Source organism: Crassostrea angulata, chromosome 8, assembly GCF_025612915.1.
Source record: "Crassostrea angulata isolate pt1a10 chromosome 8, ASM2561291v2, whole genome shotgun sequence".
Taxonomy (NCBI): domain Eukaryota; kingdom Metazoa; phylum Mollusca; class Bivalvia; order Ostreida; family Ostreidae; genus Magallana; species Magallana angulata.
The window spans coordinates 44384152-44396293 of record NC_069118.1 but is presented as its reverse complement, the minus strand read 5'-3'; the positions used below and the strand labels follow the sequence as shown (position 1 = coordinate 44396293).

Sequence of the window (12142 nt, the reverse complement as noted above, 5' to 3'; positions counted from 1 at the left end):
AATAAACCTTGTGAAGCAATGCATACCATTATTACACATCCCTTTATCGCGACTTTATCGAACTAAACTCGTCGAAAAACATCGCTGTCTCCCTTACTCTAAACTGAACATAAACACTTGGACTAAAACAAAACTTATCGTAACGAAAATTTCATGGATGCCCCTTGAAATTTTTGTCATAGCATATTCATGATACAGTATTCAGTCTGTTTTGTCACATACATGTAATGTACAGTCATAATGTTAAGCCACCTTGAGATGGACCGCGTGTAGCCAAGTATAATTGCTTGTCGTCTGCTTGTCGGTCAGCCTGTTGCTGCGCTTTTTTCTGGCATTTTTATAAAGGAGTGGTTTCAAAAATGGATTAAAAAAGAATTCAATCAGGCGCAAAAAAAACACACCCTTTTCCTACGATGTCTGTCCCCTATTTAGTGCATTTATAACATTTTTATCGAGAGGTTCTGAACTTCAACAGTTTCTGCTAAATATAATAGAAAACAGTTCATAGTCGTGCTGAAGCAAGTAAAGTAACAAATTGGTCGTTCATGGTAGTAACTAAAGGAACCCAAATCGTTATCATGACCGTTTAAAATGTATTAATACACACTTAAAGGAATCTCCATATGTGACGCTGAGATGTCTCACATGTATATGGTTTGGTTCTTAATAACTGTTTTATTTTCAATTTTATTATGATGTGGCTATCAACCACAGAAGGCAACCTTGGCGTTCCATACGATAGCTCATTATATTGCGCAGCAATATCACATGTTTATTACGAATTATTACGTTAAAATGTATAGTTTTATTGTAATAAGATAAAGTGTACAAAAAATAAAACACAGTAATATGATAATCTCCTCGTGGCTACAATTTGTATACATGTAGATATTACGTAAATATATATGTTAGACATATATAAGATGTACTGCGTATCTACAAACTGATTTATGTTCAAGATCAACAGTATACAATGGCACAAATATGTTCATAGAAACTTGACAGATATGAATATACCTAGCAATAGTCGTCCATTGGCAAAAACGTGGCAAAATACTCTAAGAATTTTGTATCACAAACTGTACTGAATATCTTTATTTCGTCACTGTAATTCAATATTCCTTGTTTTATTTCCCATCACTCACTTCCTGTTCTTTTGTGATTATCTCGTTCATTTCCTCTTCCTGTTTTGGCACTCCATCTGAGACCACTTTCTCTGGAAATTTTTCTAATAAGTGATAGAGTGGTTCTTCTTCCTTAATCACTTCTTCTGGAAACTTCCCTTCCACCAAAGATTTATCCGGATTACGACAACTTTCAATTTCTTTGTTTGTAACTTCATCAGAAACCACCGTCTCACAATCAACATCGTTACTAGGTTCTAGTCCCACTTTTTCCACTTCCTCTAAAGCCCCTTTTCCAGCAGAATCAGAACCGGCTGTATCTTCTTCGAACGCCTCATTCACTATACCGGTCTCGTCGATACTAAAAGTAACTCCAGGTTCACCATCTGCCATCGTGTTGGTATCATTCACAGAAGCACTAACATTGTTAACAGTATCCACGTTATTTGGAATTCCCAAAGCATCTTGATTGGTGGGTGCTATTCCTATTTCCGTTTCCTCTTCGCCTCTAATCCTTTCTACGTTAGAAACGTCATCAGCTCGACGGCAGTCGTCTGCACAATTTGAACCTTCAGTTTTGGCCAACAGTTTACCTGGAGTAAGATACCCCATGATGTCCAGTCCATGAGAACTGGAATTGTTCCTTGGAAGGATAGGACTCAACTTTCCAAATCTAGTTGGCGCTTGAAGGACACCCTCATCGACGGATTTTCGGGGATCAAACGTGTAGAATCCTTTGGCGCAGCTATCGCATTTCTTCATGGCGCTCTGTCCAAGGACATTTTGGTTTTCAACGGTTCCACCTCCATGAAAATGAGAGTCATAGTTCTGGTTAACCCAGATTGGCTGTAAAGTAAAACAAAAATCATTTAATCGAATTTTTTAACAAACTGAGATATTTTAATAATTAATACTAAATATTTTTTTTGTAATAAAGAAAAAAATGTCCGATTTTTAAACCCGTCCTTCTTATGTACGTTGGTCAATAAAAGCGTTTGGCAATAGACAAAATTATTATGGTACCATAACAAGTGTATATGTATTTCTGACTTCATTTTTAAATTGAATACTAGAATTGTACCCCTATCATCTGATTTTAAAAAAATAAACTTCAAATACTCCCCATAGATTATCACAAGAAGAGCGTTAAATAATAAGAAAAATATGTTACCTTACATGAATAAAATATTTCATATTCATAAGTGTAATTCTTGTATTAAAAGTAAATTGTCAGTTAACACAGTACAGTAACTATTAAAGGCTGATGAAAATTCATGTTGAAAAATATTCGATTTTTATAAATATAACGACTAATAATATTAAGGTATTTAAAAGGAATTATACATACATTAATTCTCCCTTTCCTTGCATCATGCATGTCCTCTATCTTGTTATAAACACCGCTCTCTATTCTAGGAAGAGGACGGTGTAAATTGGGGAAGTTGTTACTGCTCAACGATGCACGCTGTTTTTCCCTACAAAAACCAAACATATATACAAATTTCTATTAGTGCAAAAGGTGAGTTTGATTTCCCAATGCTCAGCAGAGTGTAACTGGGCAGATGTGGCCATTGATCATAATAAAAAGAAGAAATCTGAACAGGAAAACATTCAACTTTTAAAGCTTAAATATTTAGAATTATTCTTTACTTAATAAAAGTATATTGCTAAATGTTCATATCTAAAATAAAACAAGAGACCCATGGGCCACATCGCTCACTTTAGCAACAAAAGCAATAACTCCGATCAAATCAGCATTATACATATAGTAACTAATTCAAAATATCTTAACAATTTTGTAGAGTGGATTGTGCACAAAAAGTTAAAAATCTTCCTACTTTAATCAACAATATTTTTATTTAAAGAATTAAACTCCTTTCCTACTTAAATCTCCCTCTTTTGTAGCCCCACCTTTCTCCATGGAACCGTGATTTGATTAAACTTTTATCTTCACACTTGTGCTTTCACACGAGTTTCAGCTATTTTGGCTGATTGCTTTTGAAGAAGATTGAAATTTGTTCTCTATATTATTCCATTTTAAAATTCACCCCTTCATTATAACCCAACCCTGTTCCCGGGATCGTGATTTGAAAAAAAAATTGAGTCTACACTACCTGAGGATGCTTCAACGCACTTTTCAGCTTTTCTGTCTAAATGGGTTTTTAGAAGGAAATATATGAAAAATACCGATTATTTTTCAATAATTCTAAATTGTCTCCCCTTTAAAGATTTATTTTAACAAACTTGAATTCACTTTATCCAATAATACTTTGTGCCAAGTTTGGTTGAACTTGGCCCAGTGGTTTGTGAGTAGAAGGTTAAAATATGAAAAGTTTATGACAACAACAATGCCAACAGCGACGACGACGACGACAGACAACAGACAAATCTTGATCAGAAAAGCTCACTTGAGCCTTCGGTTCAGGTGAGCTAAAATATAAAGTAGGCTCATAGAGTTATTTATTGGCCTGTTATCAGGCTTTAAGTTAATGAAGTTAACAAACATAATTATTGCTGGCAAACTTTTGCACTTTACATTTTACGTCGGTGTTGATATACGAAGTACAGGACCAGTGACGTCACCAGTATACCCCCTAGGAATCCTCCAAGTGCCGCCCCCGCATACCTGGCCGCCGTTGTGTCTACCAAAAAAAAATCCATAGACAAAGGTATATTCATTTGATGATGATAGTATTTTGAAATACAAAATCATTCTATCGGGTTTTTGTACATATAATTTAGAAGCATATATAACGCCAAGGTAGTGTCATAAAAAGGTTTGAACTTTAATTTTCCCATTACTTTCAATTTCGTTTCTTGTTAAATTTGATGTATCATTGTATTGTATGCTTTCTCTTTAAGTTTTCATAACCAATTATATTTACTATTTGATTCATTATAAAAAAAAAAAAAACCTTGCTTTACTCTACTACGGGAAAAGAAAACAAACCAAAGATTTAAAACCTTCAATGCTAAGATCTTTTTTTATAAATAAACTTATATCATCTTTAATTTGCTACTCCATTGGTGTGTAGATCTATCACAAATTATTAAAAATGAGCTATGAAACAGCTGCAGCCCTTGCAAAAAAAAAAAGTCCAAAATCTTAGTTCAGTGAGAAATGTTCCATTTACAAACATACTGGAGTTCTTGTCTGTGACTGTTTGGGCCGCTGGCGTCATCAATGTCGTTGAAGCTACGGTTGGGGAACTTTGCTGTAGTACTGTACAGTTCAGGGTATAAACGTAGAAATCCCCACAATACCTCTGATCGGAGACCACCACTTCCGGGCATGGATTGGTCCTCACCGTCGAATCGATACAGACCTGGATCCCATTTCTTTCAGACTTTTGTTGACTAAGCAAACATGTCGTCTGCTCATCTGTGCAGATTTCTTGGATTGTAGTAGCGACATTCTGACCCGAAATAAATGATAAAATGTAACAAGAACATAAATATTATCTGATATAGATGTTTTGGTTATTTTTTTTTATTGAAGTATGAAGTTGCAATATTTCTATCAACTTTTGTTATAATTTTGATAACAATTTCTATGTTCTTGTTCAAAATAAATAATAAATAAAGCATTAATAGGCACAAAGTGTTCTATAATGATTATTTTTCTTTGAAAGAATATTACATGCAGACGTATAAATAAAGAAATTCTGTACTTTCTGTACTAGTTCCTACCTGCAGTGCTTCACTACTACATCCGTTCGCTAGGAGGTCACTGTACCCCAGTATAAAGCGGTTCACGGCGCACCGCAGGGACAGGGAGCCAAGGAGCTTCAGGAATTCCTCTCCAAAAGCCTGGAGTCTGCCATTAATAAAAACTATGTAGTTAGACAAAAAATTGTTTTTAACATGTGTGTGGGTATCTTTCCAGAAAATCATCCCTATCTATCTATCTATCTATCTATCTATCTATCTATGGATCTATGGTGTTGATTTCATGTTTTGCTTTTTTAAACGAAAGAATACCTACTACCTTTATGCTTACAATATATAATAATTTACAAATGCACACTTATGTTTACAGTAATCTAAGTAACTTACAGTTTTTCGATGATCTGCGAGTTCTCTGGGAATATTTTCTCAACAGTTGTGGATGTAGACAGTATCGGAGTCGTTGTTGAGTCTGCCACTGCTCGATTCGTGATATTAATGTCATTCACACTTGTATGAGCATGAGTGGGTGATGAGATTGTCGTATTCTGGGCAGCAGCAGATGATGAGATTTGCGTAGTTTCAGACGTGGTCTGTGGGTCAATGGCTGTCAAAATCGGTGTGACTCGTGCGTCAGTTGACGAGATGGTGGTTGTTTTAGACGTGGATTGTGCATCAGTTGATGGCGAACTAGGTGTGGTCTGTGCGTAAGTTAATAATGAAGTGGGTGCGGTTTTTGGCGTGGTCTGTGCATCAGATGGTGAGATGGGTATGGTGATAGACATTGTCAGAGTGCTGGTTGAGTTGGTTGCCTCGGTAGTTGACCCTGTCACTGACGGTGGCTGACACGACAGCATCAGAAACGTTATTGCAACCAACACAATAGATCTAGACGGACCCATTCTAAAATAGGAATTTCTTTATAGGATATGGTAATACATCCAACTTTTAGGGAAAAAACACTTTCTGCCACTCAGTCGGCACATATCGGCTGATTGATCATCTCATCAATATTGCAAGACTCAAGGAATGCTTAAATATTCCTTAATTATGATTTTGAATGTCCTATTGCGTAATCTCTAACAGTAAAGAAATATGACCAGCATTTTTCAATGTGAAGAAATTAGAGAGGGTTAGCACACCTGATCGTTTCAAAGTCACGTGATGAAATATGTGCAAAACGTTCGTGGCTTTTAAATCCTTATAAGTTGTGTCATAAAGAGAACGAATGCATGAACAGAACGTGCAGAAAACGCCAAGGCCATCCAAACATGTTAAAAAAAGGATAATTTACCATTGTACGCGGTAAATGTTCCGCAATAATCTGACCCTTGGCTTATTGCATGGAGATAAGTCCAATGAAAATTGGATTCATCTGAAATATCTACAGGAAATAATTCATTGTTTTCATTGATATTGATATAGTTTGAAATACTATATGCCAATTATAACAGGCCAAAAAATTCTTAAGCCTGAATTTCTTATGTATATGTTTTCATGATTTGCGGAATAACATAACGCCCTTTTCTGTAGGACGTAAACAAAAAAATCTTGTACTTAGATGGAATTTTTAATATTAATTTCACTGTAAAGATGTATTTTGTAGTATTTTTTAAACAAACTCAACAACCCTTTGTTCTACTTTAAGGTCGCGACCAATCTTCCATTTTTTTTATTTTTTTTCCTATATCCACAATGTGAACATTTCCACTTCCTAATTTCATAATAATTTTTTAATTATAGTTTAATGTAATATAATTCTAATTTGTACAAATATACATTTGAAGTTTTTTCATAATTTTCATTTTGATTTTAGTGCCCACAATTTAAAAATATGGCATCATAAAGTTTACCTTTTCCCGCCATTTTTTTCATTTTAGCATAAAATGGCTTGTTTTCAGGCAGTTTTTCTCTAAGGAAACATTGAGCGACTACTTGAACAAACGAAATATTTTCACCAAGGATGTATCTTTCCAATACTTATAAGTGACAAAAAGTTCGTTCTTGTTCAAAGAGTCGCTCTATATTTCCCATTTGAAAAAAAGTTTAGAAAAATGTCAATTTTTGGTTGATTTTGATTGAATTATAAAATTAGCGTCACTCCTGGCGTCATATACTGCCAGTGAGTGCATTTAAATCAAATAAATAGGTGAAAAACATATTTCATGTCAACTCTTTTATAAAATAACACAACAAATTTATGTACCTGAATCATTTTAAAAATGGCAAATTGTGGGGGCCAAATTTGACTAAAATCATATATAGTTCTTTGAAATATTCTGGCTCCGAAACGAGCCTGGTAATATACTCTGAATTTTTGGTAATAAACAGGTTTAATTAACAGGTTTAAATGTTCATAAATAAGGAATAAAATATCAATGAAAATTATTTAAAATTGAGGAACGTCTCGTGTGTCCTTAATGTCATTCTACGGTATAAACTTTGTAAAATTAATGTTTCATTAATGTAAAATAACATTTATAAGTGATGGCGCTGTAGCGTAGATCAGAGAAAGCTAGAAACACCAATCGCAGCTTCTCGGACTTTTACGGTTGATCTCGGAAAGACACCTCGAGGTTATATCACCGCTTGCAGGAACGTCCCGAGAAGTTGCGATTGCTAGTGTTACGTACGTGAACAACGACGTTTAATCCACATAGAGATTTGTGTTCGCAAAAATATGTTTACATTACATGTATATATAGTTGGTACTAATGTTGTTCTTGCCTCTGGCCTCTTAAAATGAGTTTTTGTATACTAGTAGATATATAAAAAGTGTGTACATAGTACCCCTCGTTTTTTTGTATAAAAGTGAGGTCATTTTAACCGTTCATTGCCCAAGTTTTCCTGCATCTGTTGCAAAACGACAATCAATCAATCAATACATAAAATAAATGTTTCCACGACATCATCTACTAAGATGGACACGTCGAGTGTATCACAGCTTTATCAGATTTACTAGTTCCCTTTTAATATACTTAAATATACAAGTTATATTGTTAAAAGGACTTGGTGAAAATATAAGAATATAAGAATATAAAATATTTGCTTTTTGGTTTTCTCGTGATAAAAGAATGAAATAAAAATGTCATAACTTTAGGCCAGAAGTTGTGTATGGATATCTAACCTATTGTAAAGCACGAGTTGTATCAGGGTTTTTTTTTTTAGAGGAACGTTGCTTAGCTCAGTTCAAGTGGCTAAATCCTAGCTATATATTATAGTCAGTCTGATTTAAACCACCCCCCCCCCCCCTTTCACCGTGCACCTGCAGACGAGTGTAATGAGAATGGGGAGGTTTTAATCAGACTGGCCTCGTCGCCAGCGTTTTCAAATCTCTCAACTGAAGTCCTCAACTCAAATCCTTCACGGAATTGTATGGAAAGTGTATAAATTTGAAATCAATACTCGGGCTTGAGGCTGATGCCCCAGTCACACATTCACGGATTTAATGCCGAATTAGCTACGGAAGCGATTCGGAATCATTCGTGGCGATATGTATTGACCCGTGGCTTTTCCGTCTGTTATTTCGTATCCAAACGCAGCAATACTTGTATAGCTGCGACAATTTTTGAACATGTTCAAAATTCCACTACGGATGAAACCATCGTAGTACTTCCTTAGAAAAACTTACTAAACCGTTTTAGAACGTAGAAGTCCGTTTTAACTCCGTATAAATCCGAGTAATTCGTATGTATCAATTTGTATCCATTCCGTAGTGCATCCGTACTAACTCCGTATCATTAGATTTTCCGGTGTCAACCGTGGAAAAAATATTCCGCAGTAGAACCTAGGAGTTGATTTGTGAATGTGTGACTGGGGCAATAACGATTATTTGATTTTCCGGTGTCAACCGTGGAAAATATTCCGTAGTAGAACCGTGGAGTTGATCCGTGAATGTGTGACTGGGGCATGAGTAATGACTTGAAGAAAGTTGGTGACGGTGGGACCTGATCCCTATAGCACAAATCTTTCTTTTTTATAATATCTTTTAATTGGCAAGGTCAAAATGATTTTTAATCCGCAGATTTTCTTTAAGAGTCAGGAGATATTTTTTAAATCGATCATACAGAACTACCATGATTACATATCACAAAATTTGATCTTAAAAAACGCTCTTACTTTGTGTGTCAAAATTTAAAATCTGCCACAGATATTCTGTAATTTTATACGTATACATGTAAAATACATGCACATGCATTTTAAACCTCACCTTTGAAAACACAGATACGATCGAGGGTATTTATGACACATATGTCGTAATAAAATGTAAGTTTGACAGAGTTTGGTATCAGCAATTTTGCAGTTAAAAGTTGCATTCTATAAAAAAAAATATTTTAATGCTGTTGTAAACATTTGTATTAGATACTCAAGTATTTGAAGCCCCAGAGCATTTTCCTTTGACAGGAAAATTCGATCTACAAGTTATTCATTAGCCACTGTTAAAAAAAAAAGGTTGTCGACTATATTTAGGCGAGTGACATTTGAGAAGATATTTCTTACTCTTTAAGTATTAACTTCTTCAATCAAATCTTGTCAAAAGCTTCCAAAAACAAATTGAAAAGATTGTGGTAATACAAAAAGATTTTTATTGCGAGTACTCAAAAAAAAAAACAAAACGCTGGACATTTTGATATCAATTGATTCATACTTCATACAAGTGTCAAATTATTTCATAGGGCGAACATACCAGACGAATTTTTTTTTTTAAATATCTGATTATAAACGTAGATAAAGCGTAAATAATTCATGATTTAAATTCACATTGGCCTTCTTATTTTCATGCCTTTTAAATTAAATTAAATTTTCAATAAAAATCCTGAAAGGTCAAAACTCTGTCGAGGTCGGTCGTATAGCTGGCATATACAATAAACGTAATCAGTCGGGCAAAAACTTAGTAACTTTAGTATATGTACATTTGGATGTTTGCTAGAGTACCAGTATATAAACAAGAGAAAGTAATATGGGAATACATATATTTTAGAGTGATCTTTCAATATCAATACCACTGTGTGAAGAATCCATGACAAAATTGTATGACTGCATGTTTGTATTCAAGCTATATATACTAAATACTTATTTAAAACATTTTTATGGGGGGGGGGGGGGTTACATTTAAATATGTAAACCTACTGGCATGCATGTTTTGTTATAATTATAGAATGACATAGATGTACTTCTACGAATTAGTTTCGAGTTACTAAGATACATATTTAAAAATGTCCCTGCAATAATATTCTCCTTACTTCGGTAGACATGTAAATTGCTAGAACTCTGTCAACATACATACATAAGCAGGTAAATCACAGACTGTATCGATATACATGTATCTGATAAATGTATATATATACCGTGCCTTCGTAAATATACATGTATATACACCTGCTGCTTTCGATACATTCGTTTTAAAGCTACTTCCTTTTCTTGATTATCACGTAAAAGCATTTATGTTATACATCTTAACTCAAAAATTTAACAAAAATGAAGAAAAGTCCTTACCTACATGTATATTTTGGTCAAGAGGCGAGCAACCATATTCAGGAAGTGTTACTATACTAGTGCCCTAGTTGTGCTGTAGGTGTTGGTTTAATTTATTTGGTCCATGCAGAGTGCACACAAACGAGGTCGGGTGGTTATATTGCATAATCCACGTGTGTTTTAAACCCCCAAGTGTTGTGTAGTATAAGCTACAGTCAGTTGAATCAATAATGAGAGGGAATCAGATTTCTTCAACCATTGTCAAGCTGTTTAAAGGCAAGGAGATACAAACACAAAAAACCGGTTTTTTGCGTTGCGAAAAGTATCCTTTTGCTTTAAAATTCAGAGAGAGAGAGAGAGAGAGAGAGAGAGAGAGAGAGAGAGAGAGAGAGAGAGAGAGAGAGAGAGAGATGTGCGTGACGGACGGTTAGCTGGGATTTTCATTTCTCATGTTATAAATATTTATTCATTTTTCAACAATATATGAACCAAAATTTCGCAAAACATTTAAATTATCAGTTGAGGTTTGCATAGTTAATATTAACAGTGGCAGACTCTTCAGATTTACAGCTAGGCGGTTGCTTGTCATCCTTTCAAACGGGATCAAAACCTAATGCAAATGACAAATGTGTACTGTCTGGGAAAAGTTGCAATGGGGATAGGGGACTATGGTGGCATATCTCTGCCCCTTGTGTGCAAGTTATTTTTCCATCAAATATGTCGACATGCAAGATAAATATGTTGACATGCAAGATAATTATGTCAACATGCAACATAACTATGTTGACATGCAAGAAAATTGCAATCGGATAAGAATTATACAAAATCTAAAAAATTCTCAAATATCGCCCACTTGTGACATCCAAAATGCTAGATGCTACCTTTTTATGTCGACATGCAACTTCTTTATGTTAACATGCAAGATAAATATGTTGACATGCAACTTATTTATGTCAACATGCAACTTATTTATGTCAACATGCAACTTATTTATGTCAACATGCAACTTACTTATGTTGACATGCGAGATGAATATGTTTACATGCAACTTAGCTATGTTAACATGCGAGATAAATATGTTGAAATGCAACTTATTAATTGTATGTCAACATAACTTAGTCGCATGTTAACATAACTAAGTTGCATGTCGACATAAATAAGTTGCATGTCGACATAACTAAGTTGCATCTTAACATAACTAAGTTGCATGTCGACATAAATAAGTTGCATGTCGACATAAAGAAGTTGCATCTTAACATAACTAAGTTGCATGTCGACATAAATAAGTTGCATGTCGACATAACTAAGTTGCATGTCGACATAAATAAGTTGCATGTTGACATCAATAGGTATCGTATCTAGCATCTTGAATGTCACATTTTGGCGATATTTGAGATTTTTTATAACTCTTATTTGATTGCAGTTTTCTTGCATGTCAACATAATTAGTTGCATGTTGACATAACTATCTTGCATGTCAACATATTTATCTTGCATGTCCACATAATTAATAGAAAAATAACTTGCTCACAAGGGACAGAGATATGCCACCATAGGGGACCTATCCACTTTTCAGGAAAAATTTACCTTTTTAATTATAGAAAAATAAATAAATGAAAACACCGCTTGGTCCTTCCACTTTTTACTGACCTGTCCGCTTTGAATAAGGATGCTAGAAGCCTGCAGTATGTATGGAAACTTAAGACACCCCCCCCCCCGGTCACTATCCACAAAAGTATTATTATATGATTTGATTGAATGACTCAATTAATTATAAGGGTGGCCATACATAAGAGTCATATTTTAGTGGCCATGAATTCGGTCAGGTTTTTGTATTAAAAAAAAAAAATCTCCAAAAAATCCTTTTTTAAATACGAT

At 34.5% G+C, this 12142-nt stretch overlaps 1 protein-coding gene across 2 annotated transcripts; it reads right to left on the bottom strand.

Annotated features, from left to right (window-relative positions):
- Positions 1 to 498: 498 nt before the first annotated feature.
- Positions 499 to 10448, bottom strand: LOC128158188 (uncharacterized). 2 transcript variants are annotated; one of them, XM_052820941.1, is made up of 7 exons: positions 10291 to 10448; positions 5181 to 5693; positions 4815 to 4941; positions 4267 to 4540; positions 3661 to 3766; positions 2473 to 2599; positions 499 to 1970 (listed from the first exon to the last, which is right to left on the bottom strand). In XM_052820941.1, the coding sequence occupies exons 1-7, from the start codon at positions 10320 to 10322 to the stop codon at positions 1128 to 1130; spliced, it is 2022 nt and encodes a 673-aa protein (XP_052676901.1). In that variant the 5' UTR covers positions 10323 to 10448; the 3' UTR covers positions 499 to 1127. The 2 variants fall into 2 exon arrangements, with proteins under 2 accessions (XP_052676901.1, XP_052676902.1); XM_052820942.1 differs by having other exon boundaries at positions 505 to 1970; positions 10287 to 10419.
- Positions 10449 to 12142: the final 1694 nt, after the last annotated feature.